The following is a 27,957-nucleotide window of genomic DNA, read 5'->3' as shown; positions in this document are numbered from 1 at the left end:
TAAAGTCTTTTAAAAAATATAGATTTATTTTAAGCACATGAAACATCAGGAGAGGCACAATTATAAACAGAGAAAGTAAAACATGGCAATGAACTTGTGGCCAGACTGCAAGCAATAACTTAGAGGCAGAAATTACCATTTCACATATGAAAACCTGCTGAAAGTTGGTTATTATTGGTACTAGACAGTCTAGGCTTTGCTCATCTCAGTTTTAATTTGAAAATATCTTCTCCTTTCATACCTTCCAAGTTTTTATTAAGAAGTATTTGCCTAAATAGCTATATATTTTAAATACTGCATAAAGTGCATTCAGATAAAGGATGGATAAAGGCAGAGGCCCAATTTCCAGTGCAGTAGAGAGGACCGAGGCAAAATATATTCAAATCACTGACTAGAAAGAGCTTGGTTTTGAACCAAGCCCCAAGAACACTGAGTAATGGCACAGTAATGCAAATATGGTTTCTAGGAGACAGCTTTAGATAGATTCTAAGTACTAGAACCATGGTTGGACAGCATATTTGCCTTTCAAGCTTTGCAGAACAAGGTCACATTCCTCTGTTGATAATTGCAAGAATAAAAAAATATGCTGAAGTTTGAAATGCTCCTCCCAATGTGATCCTGAACAATTGTTACTGTAAACAAGATGGTATTTAATTTTAAATAGTCTATTAATTCTTAGGTCTTTCTGTCTGCATTTTCCTCCAGACTGTTAGCTGCTGTCTTGGAATTCCAATTTGTATTTTGTTGTTATAAGTGCAGCCATTTCCATTAGCCACCATCCTTTTTGCCTAAAGTGGTTTTTGTTAACATGACTGAAGGAGCATGTCTTGTTCAGAAGCTCAGGCTTTCTGGTTCCTAAGTAGTTAAGGGCAATCTAAGGACAGCCAAAAAACAAAATCTTAAATTCTCAGCTTCCTGTAACTCATTTATGTGTTTCAGAAACTTGAGACTAGCTAAGTGATATTGCAAATTAGAACACACCAGCATGATTTTTTTCCCTTAAGTCATGTTGAGGATGTAGAGGAATCCAGCAGCACCAAAAATACCACTTGTTTTGAGACAAGTGGACTCCTCAGCCTCCATTCTGAGAGGTCACTGCAGTGCTGGAGCCTCCTACCCCTCCTAGCACACCTGTTACTTTTGTGGAAGCATGAAGTTGGAAGACACTGAACAACATTCCCAGTACTGTGATACTGACATTAAGGACTGAACAGTGGTTTTTCCCTTCCAATCAAACATGAATAACTCCTTCTGATATGAAAAAAAAAAAGAAACCAACCAAAAAAAAAAACCCAGATTTTTTTTAAGTTGTAACTTCCATCTCTACTTTACATCAGTTGTGCTTATGAACTGCTGGGGAAAAAAATTCTGTAGAATTCAAGAGCTGAATTATTTAACTCTTCTCAGTCATCCTTTTTGTCAGAGGTAGTTGAGCTATCTTCACTGTTTTCTGGACAGACTTTATTTCTTGCAAGTGGTGTTGTTTCTGAGACCAGGGCTGGTGGCTCAGTGTCATGCTCCTCAAACATACCTAACTGGTGTCTCTGAAGATCTATGTATGTAGTAAACAATGAAGCATATTCTGGATGCTTGAGTGCAAAGTTCTTGAACTCCTCTGAAAAACATTAAAAACACAGATATAGTGCAGCAACAGAATCAAAGGAAATTTCAGTGCCTGCTTCTTTTACTGAAGCTGGTCTCAAGTTAGTTCCCTCCAAGAAAACACAGGAATATCACACAAAGTATCTCAGTCTGTGCTTCAACAGCTCTCCCCAGAAACAAGGTATGAGAACCATCAGGAAATTAAAAAAGGAAACCCCCTGTCAATATGACCATCAGAGAATTCTTTCTAACAAAAGGATGTAACTTACCATAGGAGAGCTTCCCAGTTTCATCTGCATCTATTTCTTTAAAGAGCGCAGAAACATCAAGCTCGGGCAGCCTCAGTGCTGACTGAATGATAGAAGCAAACTCATCTTCTGTTATAGTGCCATCCTCATCCATGTCAAAGAGCTGGAAGAGACAAAATGTGTAGAAATACTTTGGCATCACTTTGCCTATGAACCCTCTGTGCACATTAGCCACCCATTGTGCCTTTCTAGCACTCAGCAGCTCTGTGAGCAATGCCTGGGATTTGAAGAGCCTGGAATAAGACTAAGCAGACACTTTGTTGAGCAATGTCCATGCTATAGCTGGGAATAGAACATTCTGCCAAACCAAACAAACAAACCTCACAGCACTGGTTCACTGATAAAAATAATACAAAACGGGTAAAACATAAACAAAGATGTATGTTTATTGTCACCATGCTAAGAGTCTCCTGGATTCAGCCAGTCTATACTGGAACATCTTTGGTTTTAGTCTCCATTTTTGTTAGGGTATAGCACATCTGTTGTCAGATTAAACTTGCTATCATAGTTTATGCTCTGACATACCTAAATTTTAGGGTATGTGATTGATCACTCACTAAGGAATTAATTGTAATTAACAAGGAATTCTGGTTCCTGGAATGCAGGCAGTTGATGTACACTGATCATCCCATCCTGCCCAGTGCAGTGACAGTAACCATCTGCTATGAATCACCCCTGGAGAAATACAAGGGACTGATGGCTGTATTTCTTAAATACTTGCTGCAGGCAAACTTTGCCATTGTGAAAGAAAAGACATTTAGTGGCACAGAAAACAAGTAGCAAAACGAACCCACAGTTCCATTGTAGACTGAAGCAGGATTTTACGAGCTAAACGAGTTGTTTTGAAATTAAAACAAATTACTGATTTTATAATCAGCACACCTGTTAACAGACTGAACAGTATAGTCTAGGGAAACAACACAATGGAACAGCAACAATAGTGCTAGGCTTGCTTCTTCATTGGAATCTGTACTGATAGAACATCCCCAAAAATTAACAAATCACCTTGAAAAGCTCTAGTACTTATCTGAAAAGAAGCCAGTGGATATAATGGATTGCCAAAACTCTGGTACTTCCCAAGTATGCATCAGTACTAGGAAGCACCCAGCTTACAATGAACATGAGTGGCATCTCACTATGTTGCTCAATACAGTTCATAAGACCAGATTAATGGGTAAAACAACTGGATCTGTGTCAGAGCTACTAAAAAAAGAGCCAAGGATTCACAGCATGGGCATGTAATACCTGCATGTACTTGAGATGTGAAAGGAGCTACTGCTCCATTACTGCTTGTACTACCAGGGCACCAGAGGACGAGCCAGCAGCTCTTAGATGCAGTCCAGTTTTCAATGTGCCAGTCCTGAACAGCCCTTGATTTTTTTTTTATTCCTCCTCTTTGTTAAGAACAATGACTCTAGTGAAGCTTGACCCACAAGAGGATATTACTCCATCTATTGTGACATTGAAGAATCACAGCAGAAAAAAACCTCAGGCAAAAAAAACCTACAAGTGCTGCTGAATCATTTTTGGAGTTAGCCTGCCAAGTTACATATTCATTAGTGCCTTTAGATGGCTTTTGAAACTCTTCTCTAGCATGCCTGCAATTCTTCCCCTCCCTTTCACACTCTAAATGTCAATTGCTTTAAGAGAATTACTCACATTTGCATAACAGATTGAAGCTATAAACTTATGATTTGAAAGCTAACAGACTTACAGTCAGTGTTGATTTGTCAGGTTTGTAGATTTACACTAAATTGAACTTACCTCAAATGCCATGCGAATAGTCTCCTCTGTGTTGGCTGGGTTACAAAGGATAGACAAACCAATTACATACTCTCTGAAGTCAATGGTGCCATCTCCATTCTGTAACACAAACATGCACGGCAGTAGTTATAGTTAATACTGCAAATCACTTTAAAAGCTCTTCTGTGAATCAAACACAACACATGCACTAAGACAGTTTACAATACTTGAGGTTTTGTTCTTCCTGGGAAAAAAACCTAAGAGCTCACTAAATCTGGAATACTAAGGCTGGAGTAGCAACATACGTTTTCGACAGCCTTTTTAGTAGGAAATAAAGTTACTATGCTTGCAAGATCATGTTGTGACTAGTTGTACTAAACTCTAGGATGCTGGCTAAATTCCAAATGCTCTGGCATTCTGGTTAAGGAGAAATGATGTGGGAAAAGAAACAGAAGTTAAACTGAAAATACAGGAAAACTTTAGGTGCTTGTAGAACACCACAGCAAAAAGCACTTGCAATTGTCTTTCTGTGCATGTCTAACTGTGTTTGAAGCCTATGTATCCAAGAATATTTGAAGGAAGCAATGTGTAAGCTAAGCTCCAGTTCTCTACATGGAAGTAGAACATCAGAATTTGGGTATTTGTAGTTATGCTACACAAAGCAATCAAAACATAATGCAGTATAAAGCTTAAAGTACTACTGCATCAATACTTTAGAGCAGGTTATCACACTTTACCTCCTGGTCACTTTTCTATTACTCAGAGCCCAAATGGCACTACGTGGCACAATGGATAACTGAGTGCTTTTCCACTGAAGAACTGGGAGGAGGCTGAATGCCATTAGGAAGGAACAGGCCTATTCTCTCTGGGATAGTATTAATCTTTTTCTGTTTGCTATTAAACAAAGTGCAGGAGGAAAAAAGTCTGGGCAAATTGTTAGTTTCAGTTAAAAGGTTTCTGCAAGTATACCAGGGAGGATATCTCATCAATTTGAAAAATACTATTTGCCAAGTGTAAGTGCAATATTTAGAAATCAAAGCTATGGAAATTTACAGACCAAACCAAACCAATCCAATCCACTCCACAGTACCCCATTAACATGTAGATGGCCTGCAGTTATTGCATGGCATTTCTCAATGAGTCGCTGCTGTGTCCCTGGGGAAGGGCAGAGGCATTTGAGAGAGGCTCTCTCTCACATCTGGAGACTGCCTCTAGTGCCAGGCTGCCGATTTAACTCCTCTTTTCACATTCCAGCCAGCTCGCACACACCCAAGATAATTTTTGTTTAAAGCAGCAGAGCCTTGCCAAGAAACCTGCCTTGAGCAAGAGCTGTTTTGGTCAACAATGTAATCCTTAATTCAAAGAAATGCACCTTTGACAGTTCATGTTATTCCTTTTAGTTTTTTACTCAGACGTTGACATCTTAGCCAGAACTCCATAACTACCTTGAGTGGGATGCCACACTCGGATAAAATTTCACTCAGATAGCCAAAGGTTGACTTTGGCTCTCTGTCTGCTATGTGACTGCATAATCATTTCAAGTTTCTCTAAATATAAATGTAGTATTTTAAGTTGTTTGCTTTATAACTATGTTTAGGCTTGAAGGAAAGAGAGAAAAGACTAGTTCATGGAACTGTAGGAAGGAGATCATTGCAGAAGTAGTCTTCAATTTTGTCCTGGCCACCAGATAGAAGTGACAGTAGAACTGAGGTTTTGCTTCAGCAGCCAAGCATGAAAAAGCAGAAGTAGAAAGGAAATGGAATGATTATGTAAGTTCACTGATCATTACAGTTATTGCAACTCTAAGGTTGCTCCCCTTGTTAGAAATAACTGCACAAGACTCTACCAGCGAGTGCCTTCAGGCAAACAGCCTTTATTCCAGCTTAGTGACTGCTGACAAGTCAGAACAGCAACATCAACAACAAATTTAGGAGCTTTTTTATGTAATAGTTACACTAGTATACAAGCCACTTTACATGAAACAGTAACTAACTTTGATCCTTCCAACATATTCCCTAACCTTAGAGTTTAGAATTTTCTGAACTTATGCAACTGCCCAATCAACAGCCTACACAAACCCCTCAGAAAAGCAGACTAGAGCATGCACAAGAGGAATCACTACACTTGAAGCTGAGCCATCTACTGCAAGCTGCATCTGCCTTAGAAAGACTAAAGGCAAAGACCACAGCAGTGCAGCAGAGGAGTGCAGTTCTCCAGGTGTATCTTCCACACGAAGCCACTTCTTTGCCACGTCTTCACGAATACATGGTCAGCTGCAGCCAGTCTTCAATGGTCACCCTGATGTGGCCACTTCCATCCTGGTCCAGGGACTTGAAGGCCCTGAACATGCTGTCCAGGCGCACCAGGCAGCTGATGAAGCTGTTGAAATCCATGCTGCCGTCCTCGGCGGCGTACCTGCGCACGATCACGTGGCACAGCTGCTCGTTCAGCTGGAACCCCGCAGCCCTTAGGGCGTCGGGCAGCTGGGCTCTCCCAACAGTGCCTGACTGAGCAGTGTCATACTGCTTGTACACACCTTGCCACTTCTTGACGTTGTTCCACAGGTACTTGAACTCCTCGAAGCCCAGCTTGCCGCTCGTGTCGCTGTCCATGACGGCGACCATGCTACGGCAGGTGTCCAGGCTGAAGCCATCCGCCTTCAAGTCCTGGTGTCTGGAAAGGACTTTGTTCAGGATGTCCCTCAGCTCGGTGGCACACACTTCCATATCATCTCCAGCCAGCTGGGCAAACAGGCGACGAAACTGTCTGATCTCATCACTCTCCTGAGGTTCCACGTTTGTAAAATGATTGCGAGGAGGTGGAGGTGGCTCTGGATTATACTGAGCTGCCGCCTCACTTATAAGGTTGACGAGACCTCCAACAAGTCCTCCAATATTCCCTGCACCTCCACCTCCTGTCAGGAGCCCTCCAAGGCCACGTGCAAGGCTTCCTCCACGACTGCTACCTCTTCCTCCACTTCCTCCACTCAGCAAAGCTTTAGCAAGGAACATCGTGAAGGTTTTCCGAAGTGAGTAACTCGGAGATCCAGTGTTCTGTAGCTCTCTGAAGCTGTTTTGTGTCTGACTTGGGCGTGGGCAGAACACAGTTTATCTGCATGCTTAGACTTCACCATGTCTGTGCATGTTTCTGGCTGCCAGTTACGTCTCACTAGTTTCTGTCAGGTGTTGATACGCCCCTATTTCTCTTCTTCTTTGCATTGTTATGTTTATGTAGTTTGAGGAACCATTTTAGAGAAAAAAATAATGAGGTTGAAACCCACAAAGCAGAAGTCTCAGAATGCTTGTGCTCATACCTGAAGCAATTTGAAACCAGCCCTGTTAGATGAGCCTGACTGTTCCTCAGTTGTGCTGATCCCCTTAAAGGTGAATGCAGCCTTGCACTTCTTTGTTGTCACAGTCTTTTATTCCCTCAAAATTTTAGTGAATTGAGCATTACTTTACTAGTTCTAGGCATTGATGTTGCATCATATAAAGAAAGTGAAAGGAGTATGATTGCCCTTAATTACTCTGGTTGCCACTGCACATTTCTGATGTAGGTACTGTGCTTCAGGACTCAGACTACACGTCTCAGGAGCCAATGGTCCAAAATGGGGAGGCAGGAATGACAAAAGGATGAGTACCTAGCTCTGCTAGAGCTTCAAGGCATTCAGCAGTTCAGGAAATATGTTTGACTCTTTCCTATTTTAGAGCTTGTAAAAACTTTTTATGTAAAAAAATCCTGAAACAGTTTTAATCAGCATATACCATGGCCCCCCAAGGACAGGTGTACTGCTAGGGCCAACTGATCAGGAAGAGTGATGGTGAGCTGGGAAAGCTTTTGTGGTCAGAGAGAACCTCCAGTCCACAGGCACTTGCAGGACAACAGGCTGTGTGCACTGCAGCACATGTGGAAGCCTAGAAGTAAGGTTAATTCCCTCTCTGCCCTAGTTACTGATACTTCTGGTATAAAGAGAAATGCAGCCATTTTTGTCATCCTCAGAGAGAAGAAGAAAATTGAAGAGATTAGCACTGACTAGGGGTAAAGCCTAAATGATCATGCTAACACACAACCCCCTTTACTGATGGAGAGAAGCAAGAGGAGTCCCTGCAAAGTCTGTCAGCACCATTCACAGGCACAGCAGGACCACAGCAGTGTTCCAGTGAACACTCCAGTTAGCTTCACTCTGCCTTAAATTATCTAATTATTTGCAACAGCTAACTAAGCTATCAAAATGTACTTAAGATCAAAATCTGCAGTTGGCCAAATAAAATATTCAGCTATTACCAGCATGAAGATTATTGTCTGATACTGGTGCAGCAACTTGATCCAAGGGATGGCTGCCATCTCACAAGGCAGAAACTAATGAATATTTTCTCCACTGAAACTTATGAAAAAAAACCCATTAAGAGTCACCTACCTTGCCTACAGGAACTGTTAACCAAGAAGCATTTACTAAGCTGGACATAATGAATTATAATAAATATAGTTTTGGTACGTGATGTCTAACAAAATCTTGTCAACAAGTCATTTAACCAATTACTCACCCTGTCAAAAAGTAGAAACAGCTCTTTGAGGACATCTGAAATAGGCAGCTTCAAGTACTCAGCAAACTCCTCAATTCCAATTCTTCCCCCTTTGGAAGCACTTGCAATAGCAGCAAAAGTATCCAGCTGCTCTCTGACATGATTCCATTTTAGGCTGTGTGAACATGAGAGAGAGGAGATATTTCTATACAGCAGCTCTGGGACAGATGGAATTTCAGTAGGAGTTATTACAGTGCTCAAAGATGAAAAACTGCCAAACAGGGCAGTTTTCTAACGCTGTGCTTCAGACCAGATATTTTACTTTAAATCACTAATTAAGGACTACTCCCCTCTGGTTACTAATATAAAAAGCAGGCAGTTCTATACTTGGGTATGTCAGACTTCCACAGAATAACTTCCCAAACCTGGAATTGCCTGTCCAATTATTAGGCTGCTCCAGCAGACAGCTTTTCATTACCATAAATTCAGGTGTAGCAGTATTTTGCTGCATCATGCTCCAGGGTATTTCCTTGACAGAGGGAGCAGGTCTCAGCTCTACTAGCAAGCTCTCTACCCAAACACCAGTATTGCTAGAGCCTCAGAACTGTCAGATCTCTGCTAAATACACCACTGCACCTCAGTAAGAGTAATCAGGATTGCCATGTAACTATTCCAGATGGAATTCTATAAATGGATATATAGCACTTAATAAAAAGTCAAGATTTATTGGACACATTCAGATTTCACCACAGCCATGCCAGGTTATTTGATGGAGTATGGTTACATGGCTCAGTCCTCAAATTCCACTGTATCCAGACAGAAAAAACTGACATCACTAGTGACACATAGCTGCACAGTAAAACTGAGAACAGTAAGCTGAAGTTTCAGGCTGGAAAGAAGGCTTTTTATTTCCTGCCACAAGCTGTCAGTGCCTCACCACTGAAGCAATTTAAATTTCCACCAAGATTACCACTGAATGCTTCAAATAGGCACTGCTCTACTTTCCTCACCCTTCGGTGAGAACAATCTTTTCTCTGGCAATGCTGGCAACAAAAATTACTCAGGATTAGTCCTTACTGGGATTTTCCTCATCTCTGATTTCTTGTAATTTATGTAAGTTGTATGCTTAAATACACTATGATGCACATGGCCAAGTCTGTAGTCTGGTTATTTAACCTTTGGCAGGTGGCCATCAACCCTCAAAGCACTTTAGTAATTATGCTACCAAGCAATAAAATTTCCCTTACTTGAGTTTCTTGCTAATTTTGGTGAACTCCACCAGCCCAGCTTCCATGGGTAAAGTCAACTGTCCTGCTGAAATCATCAGTCTGCAATCTTCAAAAGTGTGATCAGTGACTGGCACATTCAAAGCACTGAAATAAAATTAAGGAAAAGCAAAATAAATTTCTTATATATGAAAATAACTTTTTGTAGGCAGTTTCCCTTCTCTGATATGTAAAAAAAAAAATGGTAATTCATTCTTGCACTGCTGCAAGTAGGACAAAGCAATACACACCATTTCATGAAACTGTGAAACCACACTGTGAAACTATGTTATGGCAGCACCATGAGCTTTTAAGATTTACAGTCTTGTAAATGCAGCCCAGTAATGCTGGAGAACAAACCACCCCTCACTTCTTGCCAAACAAGGAGAGATCATTTTATTCCAGTTTTCTATGAATCGAACATACTATGTTCCAATGTATATCTTTCTTATGTTCCATTTAAAAACAATCAGGGTAATCTAGTATAGGATTTTGACACCTCAGAGAAAATCTAGAGCAATTCCTATGTATAGTACCTGGGACTTGATTAAATTGCACTTTATGGTTAGGCTATATGTGGAATTGCTGGACATAAAAGAACAGTTCTCAGAGGTTTTATTGATGATTAATTACTTACTTTGCCATGGTTTGTCGGACACTGTTGGCAAAAAGAATTGGATCGTTCTTTTCTTCCTCAGTAGGAACATGAACAGGCAGAAACTGAAAGGGATGAGTTATCCAATCAATTCAATAGTTACCACTTCATTGGGAACATGAGCAATTCCTTATTTTTGTTTGAGTACAGGAGGAGAAAAACATCAGCCATGCAATGAGAGGACTGGGCACTAGAGGTCTCAGCCACCTCAGAAACTGCTCAGGCTCTTCTGCCCTCCCCACACAAAGGAGATTTACTGCAAAACTCAAGGATTGGTAGAAGCTTCTTTAATATGTACAATCAAACCTCCAAAGAAAGAAAGTATAATAAATACATACTTAGTTAGAAGATTAAATGCTGTACTGGTAAGAATGTGAGCTTGAAATACGGCACACATCTTTTTTCAAAGATCCTTTTAAGTGATATTATATATTAGACTAGTGTGTGTGAGAGTTTTAATGTTAAATACACACTGCAGTCCCATCTCATACCTTGCATCTGTCAGCATGGGACTGATAAGTTTCCTGTACATTTTTGCTCCCTGACAAAAACATTAAGGAATCATAGGTGTGAGCTGTAAGTAGCACACTAACTGGATCCAATTTTGGAACTCCAAGCAGAAGATAAACAATCCAAACAACCCCCTCTCCCACCACACCTAGGAAACACCCCAGCCATCTAAATGGAAACAAGTTCACTATTGAGGACTCAGTATTATTATGCAAGAACTTGGAAGTACCTTTTCACCAAAATAGCCTCTGGATGAACTATTATCTATTGTGGCATGAACCAGCACCTGTTTGCAAAGTGGTTTGTGAGGAGGAGTGCTTTGCTCCTCCTACTTCAGCCTACAATGAAGTAGACTCACAGCTCTGTTTACTGTGCCTTTTCCCAGCTATGGTTATCATTTATCTGAGTTCTGCTGCTCTGCACCCTGCCCTTAATTCCTAGAATATAATGATTCCAAAATAAAGTGTTGCTCATGGTTCATTGGAAGAAAGTTGTTAATTATGTGCCAGTCTGTTGCTTTAGTTATACTGCAGGTGCTGGTGATGCATTATCACAGTGCTAACTGTACCACATAAACATAGTTTGTCCTGAATAGCCATTCAAAGTTTGTTTTTAAGGAATGTTTTCTCTTTATGATTAAAAACAGCGAGTTTATGGAATTGGTTATCTGACAAATAACCATAAAACTTTTCTTTTTATAATTAAAAGTTGTCTCCCCTGTAAGGAAAGGAGAGCTCCAACTGTTCACAGGAATATTTGAGATTTCATTCCTTCTGTGAGCAGTTGCCAGCTTTGTTCAAGGTCTGGAATAGGTCCCTGGTTTTTACAACTCCCCTTCAGAAGTCACATAACTCTTAAACTGAGAAAGCACAGGCACACAGCACACAGCACCCTCTGACACCCCTGGGTGAGGTGAAGTCATAACTCTGGGTTTATCTACGCAAACACGGCCACAGCTTTCAAAGTGCTCATGACTTCACTTGAGGCTGAGGTAAATTCCTGGCAGCTTAAACATCACCTTCATCCCCTTCAAAAAAAACCCCTACAATTATTGATAAAACCTGTTTGCCAGAAACAACAGCTGAGGAGCAAGAATTTGGTTTCTTGACCTCCTGCAGTGGCTGCATGATCTCACACCTCAGCTGCTTACCTGCTGAGAATGGCAAGTACATCTTCCCAGTCAAATTCAGTCCTGCAAGAAAATTCTTAACACCTCTTTCAGCAGCAAAAATACTTCTCTGATCTGCTTGTGACTTAGTTTCTCTTCTTACAGAATTTGCCAATTGCTGTATTTTTTGCAGCCCTAAAACTCCCTGCCAGGCTCAGTTTCATGTGCAATATCCCAGTGTGTTAGAGCTGGACAGGACATGGGCACACAGCCCTGGAGCCCATCACTGCTCCTGCACAGCAGGCAGAGGCACTCCAAGACTGGTGGGAGTGGAGAGGCTACTTGCACACAGGATGGGACAGCAGCAGAAATGTCCATTTCTAAAAAGAGTAGCTGGAGTTCCTCCTTCCACAGGAAAGAGTGTCCCTTCTCTTTTTAGAAACTGAAAGGCTTTTGCACTGACACTAAGAAATTAGTTTCATTTTAGGGACACATGCTGCTGTGAAAGCTGCAAATTTTTTCATGTTTCAGTTTCATCTCTTGGAACTGTAACTAAATGAAATTTATTTCTTAAAAAACAAGTTTGAGTTCTGTTCTGAAGTAGGGAAAATGATGCTCTTCCTTCTATTGAAAGGCCTACACGAAATGCTCCTTGCTCCCATGTATATAAATCACATAGCTATGCCCCACTGAACAAAATTATTTGGAGAATTATCTCCTAATAATAAAATGTGTCTAATGCATGCACTATACAGTGACAAGATGCTCCCTTAAAATGAATTTCATTTTTCCACATCACAGGCTGGACTGCCAATTTTTAGCAGTGATAACACTGCTTGTATTCACAAAGCTTTGGACTCTGCTAAATTCTGTGTTTTGCAGATAAACAGCAAAATGTGTCATTTTCTCCCCTTCCTCAGGTTCCTAAACAAACTTGGTCCACACTGACAATCCTTTGTGGTCTGGTAAGGAATGTGTTTTGAAAGCTGCTCTTTGGCAGGGAGCAGTTGGAGTGTGGGTGCTCACATGAAGAAGTGTGGATGCTGTTTCAGTTGCCATTCATCTGTCCCTGTGCTGTGCAGTGGATTTAATGATCAAGGGAACTGGTCCCTTACATGAGGCTGAGCACAAGCACCTGAATGAGCTCTTAGCTGCAGAAATCTACAAGAGTCCAGTCTGGGGAGATGGTGAGGAAGAGAAGGTTACTTTGAAGGGATCAGAGAAATGGAGAGGTGGGGAAAAGAAGCTGTTACCTTTGAAAGGATGTATGTTAATTCTTAGTTTTAATATCTGTAGAATTCATGTAGTGATAATTAACGGTGATTTTATAATGCTCTACAAATAAAGTCATTTCTGGCAGCTGTCTCAGAAACTCATCAGTATGATACATACATATGGACAACCAATTAAATCTATTACTATGAGGCTTGTTCTTGTTTCTGAGACATTTGTTTATTTTTCACTAAAAATAACTAATAATGTGAAGAATGCATTTATATTAAAGCAGAAATTCCCTGGTTGCTAAATCTTAATACAAAAACATTTCCCATTCTTACCTCAACTTCTATTCTTGTGAAGATCTGACACAATGTCATTATGCACAGCTCTTTACTGCAGGCAAAGAGGAAGAAAAAGAAATTTTATTTATTTAAAACAAAATAATTTGCATGTCAGTAGATTAAACATTTTAAAGCACAAAAAAACAAAGCTAGTATTAGGCAAGGTTTTTAAGTACCTTGCAGTGAAGTTTTCCAAAAAGTTACTTTTCACATTTTTTCTAACAGGGCTTCTGTATATAGCTGCTGCTTGCTCACAGGGCAGGCAACTTGTCATTTGCTCTCATGTACATTAAAAACTCTGCACAGATCTCTGGCCAGTAAAACATCTCCCTCTCTCTAAGGATGTCCATGGACACTGCATTTTAAACTTTAATAGCTTAGATTCTGAGAAGAAGCTTCACTTTATCTTTTATTCTCTCAGCTGCAAAAGAGAACCAGTAACCTCCTTGTGCAGAACTGGATTTGTTAGTATTTGCTAGCCACTTTTCAAATTACAGTAACATTTACACAGAAGTGTTAATGAAGTGCCAGTAGGGTCAGGACCATCAGTGCTTTTTTAACAAGTCAAAAATTTTAGGATCAACAGATAAGCTCGGGGGAGGAAGAAACTGCTAAAGAGGATAAGCATAGTCACTTCTACTTCTGACTTGCTCTTTTCACTGTGATTTTTAAGGAGAAATGCACATTTGATCTTTACAGCAGGTCTATTTTAATAGAAAACTTTCAAGCAGTCTTTCTCTGTTCTTGTTTTAGACAAAATAGAAAAGAAAAGGGAAAAGGCAGGAGAACCTATGGGATCCTTCTGCACAAGTCCACTCTTAATGCTTGATTTTCAAACACATAACATCAGGTATTCCTCCCAGCAAGGCACAAAGTAAGAAATAAGTAGTAAGTGAAAGCAGGAACTGTGTCAGGAGGTTTCTGAGGAGACCAGTACTGTCCTGTCCTGGTCACTATATCCAGGAAGTTTTACAAAGAGTGAGACAGTTTTGCATTTTGTGATCTACATGTTTGTGCAGGGAATATTCTTCTCCTGGTTCCAGTTAGTTTTGTTAAGACTCTATGGATTCTTCTCCATCCATCCCTTCTCTCCTCATGATTTTGCTAAGCTTGCTCACAAGTTTTGATTCGAGCCTCCACCATCCAGCCACCAGGCTCAGAGCATTTCTCCATTCTGAGTGAATGGGCAGCCTCCTCCCTCCCATGGGAGTCACTCTGATTTAATTCTTCCTCAGCCTGCTCCTACTCCATCTATCATAACTGAAGATACAGCTCTGTTTTAATCTTCCACTGTAAATCCTCCATGGAGGAAATCTGTAGTATGTACTGAAATTGCAATGTTCATTAGTCTCAGCAATCTGATAAATGTATCAGCAATAGTAGAAACAGGAAAAAACCTTGGGAAACTTAAATGGACATTTTTATCATGTCCATGGTCTAAGTGTGCAGATATTAGGATTATAAATATGAGAAAGTGTGTGTATATATATATATATATGCATATATATATACATATATATTTATAAATATAGCTTAAAAGGTGCTTATGATCTGCTCCACTGGTCCAGATGTGTTTCAAAATTAGCTGCCTTACAAATGTTAGTAAATCAGGACTACTGTACTTAGATAGAATATTCCACATGAAAATGTGGTGTATGGGTTCTGAAAATGCACATTTTAATGAATGTCTGTAAAGTGAAAAATATTTTCCAGACATATTTTCAGTGCAGTTGTGAAGGTTCTTTAATACTTTGCTTTCCTTTGTTCTAATTTAATGTGCAAAACGGGAGAAAATTTAAAAAAAAAGAGTGGTGGAACTGGAAATACCACTTTCCTTTGCTAACCCTTTCTCTAGCCATTCAGATATGAAATCTACTGCATGACAGCATTATCCCTGATATTTCCCCCTCATAAAAACAGATCTAGAAGAACATGTGTCTTGGCTTAGTGGAATCTGTTTGGCAGACTGTTTAGCAACAGGGGGAAAAATTCTGTATGTAATTTTCAGCAGGATTAAGAAACTTACAATGAATAGCCCTGCCATGTCCAGGTCACAGTATCCTGAGAAAAAAATAAAACACAGACATGTATGACAAAACCAGATGAAAGCTAGTGAGCAGATAAGTTACAATTTAAAACAGGCACAAGTTTAGTAAAACTGGATGATGTTTTTATAGGCCTTTAGTAAAAATAAATAAAGGTGTAAAGGCAAATAGGATTCCTTGCCTTAAAAAATTGGAAACAAGCATGGCAGACTTTTATAAACAATTGGGAATAACATTTATTGTTAGTTAGATATTGTAAATCATCCACTCTGATCTAAACAACAGAAGCAGAGAAAATAAAAATGTCTAAGACTTTGTCAGTGGGCCTTACCAGTCCCTTTAGAGAGGCATTCTCATACATATGTCTCATTTAGTTGTTAAGGATATTTCTGCATAATTTATCATGCTTTTTCTTTGATTTTTTTTTTATTTCTCTATGTTTATTACTTCTTATACATTATTTTTACAGTGTGTACTGGCAGATCCTTAAATCTTATCAATGAAATGAGATACCAATCCCCTTGAGTGGTTCACTTTTGACATTCATTTGTAAAAGGATTACGCAAAGGAGTCTTTGCAAATAACAATAACAACCATATTTTTAATCCTAACAAAACACTAGGAAGTGAAAGTTTTGTATTTCCTGGATTTGTTGGATGACCAGGTAATTTTAAACAAGTTGAAAAGGTCCCAGCCTTACAGGCAGAGCAAAGTGGAACAGCACAAGGAATGCTGCACGAAAAGAACATCTGCAAAGCTGCTCTGCTGAGGAGGGGTGCTGCATGTACTGCATGGCTCAGCTTTGCTTCTGCTCAGAAACTTTACAAGTCCTTCTGCAGTAAGGCTATCTTGAGGTTAACCAGAAAATGATGACGAATAGGGAAGTTGTGTCCATTTTAGACTTCAAAGTACAGGCTCTGTGCCACAGCAGGAAGTTTCCAGCTTCCGCCACAACACTGTCCTGCCTCCCCCCTTCAGCTAAGAAGCCCAGCAGTAATTTTTCACAGTCAGAATAGCAACTACACCGTGGTGACACTTAGGAAGCCTGGCTGCTTAGCTTAGCTTTAGCAATGCTGAAGCTCAGGACAATATATTCTTCAGTGACAATGCAAAGTATTCACTGTAGGTTTCACTTAAGTCAGGCTTTTGCCTTCTGTGTTATTAGTCAGTAACAGAAGAGTGTCCTGCTCACCAGCTTGTTGGGGTATCGGAGTAACACAGGCTGGACAGGGACTTGTGGAACAAAGGCACCTGCAGCACAAATCACAACTCATTGTTAAACTAAGCTTAATACAGCAATTGGGAGCTTTAAGTGATCTATTTCAGACAACAGCACCTGGAAAGAGACATTAGTAAAAACACAAGGAAAACAAGAAGTGTTCTACTTCAGTTTTTTGTTTGTTGTTTGATTTGGGCTTTATGTATATTGTAACTTGGGTTTTTTGTTTTTTATTTGTTTTTAAATACCAGCAAGATGTTGGGATAGATACCAGCACAACCAGCAAGATGTTGGGATAGAAAAGGGTTTGGTTTGGCTCCATCTCAAGGAGACAGGTATCTAAGATCTCTGGGCTGTTCAAACTCATTTTCTGTGCATTATTTCTCCACTGACGGGCATTAATTTCAAAGGATGAGATGCTCACAAGGCTTCTGAGCATTTCCTGAATCACTCTGTGGTCTGATCATCACAAGTGATACGGATCTGGCCACGTAGTGATGGTTTTTAACACTTCTAGCCAAGACACTGTAAAACAGTTAAAGTCATATTGCTCTCCTTTCTTAACTGAAGGGCAGGACAAGAATCTAATGATCAGTGGTGCAATGAAGTATGCTCCTCTGTTAAAAATTATTTGTTGTCTTGGCTTGCTAAGTGCTATGCAAAGACATTTTGTAACTTGGCTGCTAAGTCTTGCATGGCAAAATTTACAGGAATCTAAGATAGTTCAACTGTTAGCTGAGATAAAAGAACATCATCTAAGTTCATACATTCATCTCATACCAATCACAGTTGAGTTTCTGAGTAAATAAATTAGATGAAAACTGTACCCAGAAAAGTCCCCCAACTAACTACTCATCTATGTCACAGATATTTTGCATGCTACACAACAGCACAAACCAGAGAAGTAAGCTGACTAGTATAAAAGAGTGGGTTTAGTGCCACTAAAACTTTAATAATGTAAGAGATTACAACAGAGCTGTTGTGGATGATGTGCCTTCACAAGTTCAGTCCTTACTACAACTAGCAAATTAGTATCACATATTTTTTTCCAACAACAACAGGATAAAATCTCTCACCTTGTTTAAATGTGATCAGGCAGGATCTGTTTGTGCAGGTGCCTTCTGGGAAAATCAGTATCTTGGATTTAAAGAGAGAGAAAAATATATTTCATGAAAATATATTTCATGAAAGGGTCATACCTTAGTATCTGTTATGCACAAGCTGACCTTATGCAAGTTCTGTTGCACTGTATTACAAGAATATCATTACTGTTTCCAAAGGAAACAAACATACTAAAGAAGGATGCTCACAATATTATTAACCTGGTCCATTTTGACTTGGAAACCAATGTTCTCCAAGAAAGGAGTTCTGGGGAAAGGCTTTTATCAGTTCAAAATATGGTAGAAAAGGCTTTAAGTGTTTCACTTGTCATTTTAGTGTTGGTAATAATAAATTGTTCCTCTGACAGCAGTTCCTTATTGAGTTGCTGCGTGTATAAATAGAGGAGTTTGGGCTGAAGGAAGTACATAAGTACTTGGGCATGTACAGGCAAAGATGCTATCAGTGAGATGCCAGCAGTGATGAGAACACAGCCTGAGCAGCAGAGCAAAAGGCAGAGAAGGCATGTGCTGTGAGGCAGAGCTTCAAAGGCACTACACACCACAGCAGCCTCTGAACCCCAGTGACTCAGACACACCAGCACCCAGGAGGTTTCTGGATCAGGGTCTGAGATAGTACATGAAGGGCACGGGGAACTGCAGGGTGACACACTGCATCTGGAACACAAGCTTTGTATTTTTCATAAAACTACAGGATCATAAGCAGCATTCTAAAAACACCCCAGAACTAAATGGTCTGGATCAAGGTGTGCTCCCACTTCAGTCTGAATGAACAGATCAAGGCCAGCTGTGAGAGAGGCCCCAGCAGGTCACACCCAAGGGACACACACTGTTCAAGGGTAGGACAGAGGCAACTGCACACAGCAAGTTACAGCCAGTCCTCCATGACACATCCTGCAATCAGAAAGTGTGGCCAGGGCACAGGACTAGGAATCACCCAGTGACACCCTCAGTTGTACTGCTGACTCAGTCTTGGAGATTCCCACATTACTTGACTCATAATCTATTTATGCCACAATACAATCTGGGTTTCATCCCGAGTGCAGCACTGGTGCAGGAGCCCATTTCCCTTTCCTCCCCATGCTGCTGCCAGCAGAGATCAGCTCTACCAGGGCATTCACCTAAAACACTTTAGCAAATCATAAACACAAGGGTAGTCTGTAAACCCAGTATTAAAAAAATTTGGCATGTGCATGTTTAACTGAAAAATTTCAAAAAATAACGAGGCTCTCAAAATTATTTAGAGCAATTAGAAAAATACATTTATGAGTCAAAGTACCCAATGATTAAAAAAGCTTTTAGAAAGGTACTTATGAAGTAAAAATGTATGAAATGTGTGAATAATGCCATAACGAAAAAAATTTAGGTCTTCCGACATTTTTCTACAATGCCTTCCAAAAAAAAAGGTGTTGGTCTTCCCTACTTAAATGGTCTCTGTTTCTAGAGACTGTTTAGAAAGTAGAGCAGTAAAAAGCAGGTCTAGCTGTCACAGGTACCTCCTACTGAAGTTTATTATCTTCACTTCCACTTAACTTTCCTCAAAAGCCACTCAGTCGAACAAAAGTGAAGGAAAATTCTTCTACCTTGTCTAAACTCTTTGTGAGAAGCTGAAGTTTTGGGCTAAAGTAGTTTGTACTAATCTTGGACAGTCTGGGTTACCCATCTCATCAACTGCTCATCCTCTACCTGGTGTGAACACAGCTCTGTGGTCCAGCTTCAGAATACTGATCCACACATACCAATGCAATTCACCTGCTGCACTGAAGGCAGCCTGTTAAGACTTGAAAAGGGAAAAGAGAAAGTCAAGAGCATCTGCATTTGCAGCAATTGGTACTGGTTGGATTTTACTGATCCATTTGACACAACAAAACTCCTCTGGACCCCAGATTTCTCCCTTCTTAACCCAGTCATATACCTGAGAGCTGACTCCATTTCTGTCCATTTTAGGAATCCTATCCAGCTGGTCACTTGTGATGCCCAAAGAGCAGGGAATAGGAACACATGACAGAAGGGAATCACTGGTGTGTCTGTTACCTGTGGCCACTGGCCCCTCGACAGTGCCCGCCTGGTTATCTCAGCGACCGTGTTCTTCCGCGAGTCCGGGTCCTGGCGAGACACTGCTACGGGCTGGAGGGATCTTAAAATTGCTGTGAAACAGATTAGAGAAATTGCCTTATACTAGTGCTTAGAAAACACATGGCTTCAAGGCTTCCTTACAGCAAAACCATGTTATTTACATACTAGGAGACAGACTGCACACAAACAACTTCCAGACTAAATTGATAAGAGTACTGTTATTCTCTTTCTGCAAAATGGGAAATAAGACACAGAAGACATACCCAGCCTGCCAGCTGAGGAGCTTTACAGTAGGCATGAACATACAAAATTCACCCAAACACATTCTAACAATATTGCTGTTATCTTTCACTAAGCATTTCCACAATTCAAAAGAGTGACCTGGCTGAGTTTGCTCACAGGCCACACTCAGGCCTAACTTAGGCAGACTGCACCCAAAATGTAGTTTTAGCCTTCCCTTTTCTGTTACTAAGCATGCACAGATTCAGTATAAATTACAGAAAAAAAACCCTCATTTAATCAGAAGTCTATATCAGAATGTGTGGACCTCTGTGATGAGAAACCTGGCAAAGAATTATCTTCTCTGTCCCAGTCCTGTGCTTTTAAGCTAAAATCAATATATTCTCTGTCCATTTCTTTTCTACAAAAACACTTTGCTATGTTGCCTACTGTGTTTAGTTCTGGGTTACTGTATAGCCAGCAGAAAGTCTACAGCTGATTCTAGCAATAATGCAAATGGGGATTCTTTTTGTGCCAGAAGGAGGAGAAAATAACAGAAGCATGACTCATCTGATCTTTTCCATTCCCTGCATTTCCTTTTTGAGTAACTCCTCTTTTATTCTTTCCTGGTCTTGCTCCCATTAAAAAAATCTGTAACAATTCCTGCAAGTTTAATCTTATAAATATGGTATTTTCCAAACTACTGCAGTTTGGGTCTGTTTTGAAATAACCTTCACTCACATTTGTGGGCTACACTGTTAAAAGAAAGCAGTGGAACAGATTTTTTGAGCTACTACTGGGAGAATGAAAGAGAAAGTTTGCAGCCTGAGCAGCTGCAAAACATGCTTTCAGTATAAAAGAAGTTCAAAATGATACCATATTTCATACCCGAAACAAAACAGCATCATTTCTAGAATTCAAAAATATAATGTAATAGGAATTTCACTGGAAATAATCTGTCAGTATCTTTGGAAGATAGAGCATAAAATCCCTTAGGAGTGATTTTGGATGATGCCCTTAAATCACTTTAGGAGATAAAATTTTTGGCCCAGTGTCGAGTTGCTAATTTGTAACTCACAGGTTTTTTCATAAATACTTACTGCCAAATACTGGAGTTGACAAATTCTCTGCTCTAGACACTATTGATGGCATTCCAGTCAGGGCACAAATAATGCCATCAAAAAAGCTTGAATGAGGAGCTGCAACAAAGATTGGTGCTTCTGGCTGACTCGCTGCCTTGCCTCTCACTTTAACCTGGAATCCCATCACCAAGTACGCCACGCGAGTCAGGATGGAGAGGGTGGTCTGGATCATCCTCCTTGGAAACAGAAACACAAAAATCTTCTCAGCTTACAGTCAGTTTTCACTTTGTACTTCAAAAGAAAAGCCCCTAACAGATTTCCCAGTTCTAACCAGCAATGGGGCCCCACACAGGGGAGCAATGCTACTCAGCAGCAGAATGTAGGGCTAAAGGGAGATGGGGAAGGGGACATCACCTTTTCCTGATGGAAGATAAGGCAGTGTACAGACTCTTCCCAGGTACAGTATTTCTCATGGCATCTTTCATGGCATTGTACCATAACACTGTTTTGAGTGGGGTAATTAGCAGATTTAGTGTCCTTTCTACAAGAACTGATGTAACTGATACTGTTTGTTTACTGACAGTTTTAAATAAGATTAAATGACAATGTTTCCTTAGTGGAACACGATCCCACAGGAAAGGACACATTCCCTTCATGGGACTCTCCCTAAACTTCTGGTCTTGCTAGAATTCACCTCCTGTGTCTCCTGCTCCTCCTGCAGCTGCAGTGCATCGTGGCTAGAAGGGAACTTCAGTACTTTGAGGTCAGAAGTGAGTGACTGAAACCCAGAACCCACAGAAGCAGCTGTGAAATACCACTTCAAGGGCAATGCAGCTGAGAGGAGCTGTCAAAGCTAATTTTGTTAAAGAATCATTGCATAGAAGAAATGACAAAGGCTACACAGGAGCTCAACCTATGTCATGTTACAAAATACTTGCTTAATGAATTTATTTTCTCAAATATTCCTGTAAGGATTATTACTAAAGTAAGTCCTGGCTTACAGATAGTCTATAAATATTTTTATACATATCTTTTTTAGCCTCAAAACAACTGAAAATCTACCTATTTAAAAAGGCCCACTATTCTTGTAAAATACACTTATTAAAAATTTGCTTCGTAAATGGGTAAAACTGAGGAATCCTCTTTAATCAAAAGGAGGAGTGAAAAGAAAAAAAAAGCTTTTGACCCTGGCTTTGTGTTATTAGGGAAAAAAACCCCCTTAATTTTCACAAATATTGGTCAGTTTTTCACCTTCTCCATCCTTCCAGTGGCAGAAATCCTCTTCCAGGCTGACAGCAAGTTGCAATTGACGCAGACAGCCAGGCTAGCAGCAAAATGAATATGATGCATATGGCACGGAGGGGAAGCAAAATAATCCCCTGGAGAACAGTCTGGAAAAAAAAGAGGTAAAAATCTTAAGAAGTGGTACCAACAGAAATGACTCTGCTATCTGTGAAGTCACCTTACAATGATTTTAAAGTACTACCATTATTGCTTTGTGATTTAGTAAGGAAAGCTTTAATGATTCCAGTGCTCTTATGGGAAGTAATTAATTCACTTTCACTTCTAAGTTCCCATTTCAGGAAGAACTGGAGTATCTGAGTATTTACATTTTTGGCTTGGATGTAGCTAGACACAGAGGGTAAACCAAGTTTGCTGGCTCCAGTTTATATTTGGCCGTGGTCTGCAGCACACAACCAGCTCAGATGAGTTTGCCCAGCTGACACATATCTCTACTCCAGAGCTTTCTATCACTTGCTGCCTATCTAGAAGGCAAGTGGGATCCTTAGGATGACTAATTGCAGTCTTGCCCTTTCAAATGACAAATCTTGTGTTGAGTCACAACATTGCTGCAAGTGGTCCTCACTACTGCTCCAGGGAGCTGTGCACACACAACACAACATCATTTCCCCCAGCTGAGACTTTAACAAAACCAAGGTTTTAGATGCCCTGATTGCAAATAATCCTCAAACATCATCCCCAGCCCTCCCACAGGAATCTTTAGCTTGCCTATTTTCATGCATAGCTCCAGGAAACAGGTGTGTTGGCACCATGTTGTACCACAGACAGCTCTGGTACAGGGCAGGGCAGGAAGAAATTCTTAATTGCTTTACCCCAGCACTTTGGTTAGAAACTGTATCCTGAAGGTTGGCTTCATGGTGCAAAAGGCACTGTGCAGCCAAGCCAGGCTGGGGCTGGGAGGCAGGTGAGCTGTGTGAGCAGGTCAGAGCCCAGCACTCCTGGGAAACCAGTAAGGGCTCAACTGCCTTTGGCACTAATCCAGCTCTGCTGCCGCTCACTGAGGACCAGTTTGTGCGCAAACCTATGCACAAAACAAAACACACCCCAAAAGAATTGTCATAGTGATTTTTAAAAATTTCTTTGGGCCCTTTCTTCAAGTCCCCCAGAACTTATCTGAGAGTGTGTCACAGACTGACAACTCCACCAGTTCCAGGGTATGGGAGAAGTTACTGAAGGAGAGTTAAGAGAGTTTAACTTATTCTTGTGAGCTTACTACCTTTTATGTTTTACTGGTTTTTAAGAAAATCTACAATGGAACAACAGTGTTCCTCTCTCAAAATCAACCTTTCTAGTCAGCTCTTTAACAATGGCCTCTCACTGTACAGAAAAAGCAAAGCTTTTTGTAAGTCAGCTTTACAAAATAGTTTGCCATCTCCTAGAGCTGTGATTATTAACATCACAGTGGATTTTAATTTACCTCCTTTCTTTAAAATGGAACAAGTGTGGTATATTTGAAAATAAGCACCTTAGTGCATACTTTATCCAATTTTTTGATAGTTGTTTCTAATTTTCCTTCCACCAACACAGTCCTTCCCCTCCCACCAAATCCCTTCCATCTTCGTGTAATGTCCTCTTACCCTCCCCTTGTCACCCTTCAGGAGAGGCTCTGCCATCTGGCCCTAAACCCTCTGACACTGATGAAGATTAAGATGAATTTGGGGCCTTCAGGACTCCTGTGTTACCACAGGCACAGTGGCAGCAGACCAAACATGACAATGGATACACAGAGTAAATTCAGATGAGCATGATAAGCAGGTACACTGTGTTGATGTTTATGTTCTGCAAGCACTGCCATACAGTGCGTTTCCAGGAGAGATCTGAACATTTAGGTCTGATCATTTCTTTCTTTTATTTAACATTTCTGTGTAAGTAGCTATGGAATTTTAACCATAACTTTATGGAAGACAGGCAAAGGACTGCTCTGGATCACAGAAATGAGCATGACAGGTTTGACCCTGGAGATCTACTGCTCCCACTCACTCTGGTGCCAGTTGTGGCAAATCTGAAATAGTCAGCTAGGAAGAGAAACCAACAAAGACTCCTTGCTTGTCTCCCAAAATTAGATTTGGGGTTTTTTTCTCTATATGCATCCTCTTTTACTATGACCTATAGTCCAGTTCAACATTTCAGCTGCAGTCAGTTATCCAAAATGGGCAGCATAAGCATAAATCAGTGTGGCTTGACTTAGAATAATGTTTTTCTTAATGAAGAAAAGAATATATATGTACTGACCTAAAATGAAAGATAAAGGATGCAATAGCAAAAACAAAACAATCCCTTCTTCAAAACTTTAATAAATTCATTAATCTATTTTAGGCAGATGCACAGGTGGTAATGATTTGCTGATGCAAGCTATTGGCTTTCTAGGTCACTGTGTAATGAGGCAGAGTTGGTTTCTGCTCCATCAGCTGCAGAGCAGGCTAAGAAAAGGACAGAAAAGAGGAAGGTCAAGGTAGACTAGAAAAGGGAAAGCATAGGAGAAAAACATACAGAGAAAACTATGAAGTGTAGTTACTACTTGGTAGGATCAGAGCCACTCCAGCTCCTGTGCAGTAATCACCAAGATAGAATTATTCTGAGTCATCCAAAGAACCTTTTCCCACATACTGAATCACCCATGTACTTTCTGTTTACTGTGTCTGCAATAACTGCACATCCTGCCACTGCAGCAGTGCTGGCAATCCAGGTCCCGCTCCCAGAGCTGATGGATCTTTAATCAATACATGGGGTTATACCTCTGCTGATGGTAGCAACCTTAAAAGTGGAAAAGCAGGTCTATTAGAAAGCCACAGAATTCCATATAAAATTTTGTTCAACTGTAGCTGCTGTCAAGTTATCTCAGAAGCAGCAGCAGAGCAGGCTGGGGACCAGAGTGAAGCCCAGCTCCCACTGCAATACTTTGACATCTGAAGCTGTGATCAGATGGACTGTCCCCCAGCAGTACACACAGGGCAAGACAGTGTTCCATGAGCACCCAGAGGATGTCACAGCTCTGCCAGGCAGCCCAGCTGCTTGCTTCCAAAAATACTGCTTTTAGCATGCTGGTTGTGGTATTACATAGTTCACCACTGCAGAAGTCCACTGAGCATCTTCTCTGAATAAACTGGAATCCAGTAATGACTTAGCTAGGATTTCTGCTTTAGATTTGCAGTTCAGAAGTTAGGACAGCAAGTGAGCAATCAGGAGCAAAAGAACTAAAACCCAGGAAAAAGCTCAACAATGATTTGCAGCCAACTTCAGTCAGAGGATGGAAACCAGAAGTATTTGACAAGTGGTTTAAAATCGTTTGGCACATGAAGATGCTTAGCACAGCCCAAGTGATCTTTGCTTTGCATATTCTACAGAATGACAAATAAAGGGTAGCTAGTAAACTATTAAAAAGGACTGGCAAGAAGTTGTAAAATCTTCTCAGTCACTTTTCAGTCTGGCTGTTTTTATATTTGAAGCTGAACAAAATGCAAACAGCTACCCTGACTGATTTCAAGCTCCATTCATCAGGCACACAGCAGCCTTTACATGCAAGGTCACCAACACGTGGAAATCCTGCTGTGGACTCCCAAAGAAAGAAGGTTTTGAATGGTATGTTTGTATTGGTTTATGTCAAAGGAATAGCAGAATGAGGAGACATAACAAGACTATCCTTAACATGCAAGAATGGAGAAACACGACACTTCATGTGAACAGGAAGGGAGACTTCCCTTTTCTGAAGTTTATAGTAACACTGTCTGCTAAGGCCTTGATTCCCAGCAGGTCTGACTGGCAGTGCTGAGCAGGAGAGGAGCAGAGGTTCACTGGACAAAACAAAGTAGGAAGTATCCCAGTCCTTATCACCATAGGGGGAAAAGAATAGAAGGGAGCAAACCAGAATCCAAAAAACCTTCTCTTGGGTGTTTTTCAGCTTTACAATTCTGTGACTGTTTTGCTCCTCAGCTCACTAGCACCAGGCCCTAACCCAGATGTGTGCTTTTCCTTCCAGGTGCTTTATGGAGTAGCTTAAAAATGCAAGCTTTTGAAAGTAGTCTGTGCACCCTCCAGAAAGGACAGGTAGCACAGAAAGCTGTTCCTTTCTGGAACCTCATTAAGAAACTGGCTTCTTCAGGGTTCATGCCTAAAGCTACCAATCCAGATGCACTTGAAATGTGTTCCAGGCTTCTAGTAAAAAAAAAGGACTTGAAAATGTTTTCCAGCTTTCTCACATTTCCTCTACCAAGCTATCTTCAGGGCAAACATTGTTTATAACTTGACAAAGATCTATATGAAACATAAAATACTTAGTTGTATGTCAGCTTCAGATATTTATAAACATCAGCAGAAAATGCTGTAATTTCACTTTCACACTGATGTCCTTATTGTCCTCAATCATATATTCATGTTTGGTTCATCAGCTAAGTTTTAAAAAAATTTTAAAGAATCAAAGCTTTTTTAGTTGTATGAATATCCTGTAAGTCTTGTGTGTGCTTGTACACAAGTCATACTGGGACAGCACTCAGCTCAGAGGCCTGATTCAATTCACCCAGTGACACCAGTCAGTGACCCAGTGGAGTATGGAGGACCATTTTTTGTTGTACACTCTGCAATATGGAGCCAAGAGATTCACTCTCCCCTCCCCATCCCAGGCTTAAAATCAGCCTAATGACAGCTGAGCATTTGAAACAGCATGACTGAAAAAGTTATCTTCTATTTTAGCTTTTCATATCAGAGAGAAATTGACATCTCAACTGCAAAGCTGAGGCATCTGACATGACTGACTGATGGGTAATACTTATTATTGAAACAGGACCGCTGTTTTCTCTAGGAGTGATGTGTTATCAGCAATGGTTGCACAAATATTTCCAAAAGCTTGTTTTGAATCTTGTGTTTAAAGTTTTAAGTTTGAAGTAAGTGCGTACGCAGTGGGAAGCCCCTGTGCATGCATTAAGCAAGAATGCGGCTTGAGGACTCTGAAGGGCTGAAGAACCTAATTTCAAAAACAGCGACTTTTTTATGCTGATCACCCTTTGCATCTTTGAGCGTTTACATAACTTCCCCGTGTATCTGCTCTCTAGGTTAGATCAGGAAGCAAACTGTGCCGTACAGGGAAGGAAATGTTGTCACCAGCAGCCTGTTCCCGGCAAAGCCGGGAGCTGTAGATGTGACCCAGAGCCGGGGCTGCTCCGCTCCCCTGCGCGCACGGCGCCGGGCACGGGCGGTGCTGGGCAGGCCGGGCCCCGCAGCCCCGGCAGCCGGCGGCACTTTCAAACCTCGATCGCTCACACCGCGCTCTGCTCTGGCAAGGGGGCTCGAAAGCGACGGGTGCCCCCAACCCTCCCTGCTGACAGCCCCGCGGAGGCCCGGGCGCGGCACGGAGCGCTGGTTCAGAGCCGCGCCCGGGGGTGCCGCGCCCGCCGCGCTCCCGTGCGCATCCCAGCCTGGGGCAGCGCGGCCCGGCCCGGCCCGGCGGCCTCTCCCGCCCGCCCCCCAGCCTTACCCGCAGCTTGTCGCCGGCGCTGAGACGGCCCGGGTGCACGAAGGGGTTGGGGACCGTGGGCGGGTTGAAGGAGTGCTGCCTGGGCAGCGGCAACACCCGCGGCGCCATCGCCACCGCCGTCCCCGGCGGCTGCGCATGAGCCGGCGGCGGAGCCCG

The 27,957-nt window shown here is 41.2% G+C and overlaps 2 protein-coding genes across 2 annotated transcripts; both read right to left on the bottom strand.

Annotated features, from left to right (window-relative positions):
• LPCAT2 (lysophosphatidylcholine acyltransferase 2) lies at positions 1–27,957 on the bottom strand. The gene is made up of 14 exons (XM_050978919.1): positions 27,802–27,957; positions 22,284–22,423; positions 21,051–21,268; positions 19,690–19,802; positions 17,614–17,674; positions 16,511–16,569; positions 15,300–15,334; positions 13,271–13,325; positions 10,079–10,161; positions 9,424–9,549; positions 8,198–8,351; positions 3,675–3,773; positions 1,872–2,013; positions 1–1,615 (listed from the first exon to the last, which is right to left on the bottom strand). Exons 1-14 carry the CDS (start codon positions 27,907–27,909, stop codon positions 1,404–1,406), a joined length of 1,605 nt encoding a protein of 534 aa, XP_050834876.1. The 5' UTR covers positions 27,910–27,957; the 3' UTR covers positions 1–1,403.
• CAPNS2 (calpain small subunit 2) lies at positions 5,507–6,765 on the bottom strand. The gene has a single exon (XM_009090631.4). It carries the CDS (start codon positions 6,662–6,664, stop codon positions 5,909–5,911), a length of 756 nt encoding a protein of 251 aa, XP_009088879.3. The 5' UTR covers positions 6,665–6,765; the 3' UTR covers positions 5,507–5,908.

The sequence above is a fragment of the Serinus canaria genome, chromosome 11, assembly GCF_022539315.1.
Source record: "Serinus canaria isolate serCan28SL12 chromosome 11, serCan2020, whole genome shotgun sequence".
NCBI classification, from domain to species: Eukaryota; Metazoa; Chordata; class Aves; order Passeriformes; family Fringillidae; genus Serinus; species Serinus canaria.
Note: the sequence above shows the minus strand (reverse complement) of the source record. Positions and strands in the feature narration are given on the sequence as shown.

Coding starts and splice junctions, on each gene's coding strand:
- LPCAT2 (XM_050978919.1), bottom strand. CDS start 27,909: ATGGCGCCGCGGGTGTTGCCGCTGCCCAGGCAGCACTCCTTCAACCCG. Junction 15,335..16,510: donor TCCGATACCCCAACAAGCTG/GTGAGCAGGACA, acceptor TTTTTTTCTCAG/GATACTGTGACCTGGACATG. Junction 2,014..3,674: donor CTATTCGCATGGCATTTGAG/GTAAGTTCAATT, acceptor TGTCTCTTCCAG/CTCTTTGACATGGATGAGGA.
- CAPNS2 (XM_009090631.4), bottom strand. CDS start 6,664: ATGTTCCTTGCTAAAGCTTTGCTGAGTGGAGGAAGTGGAGGAAGAGGT.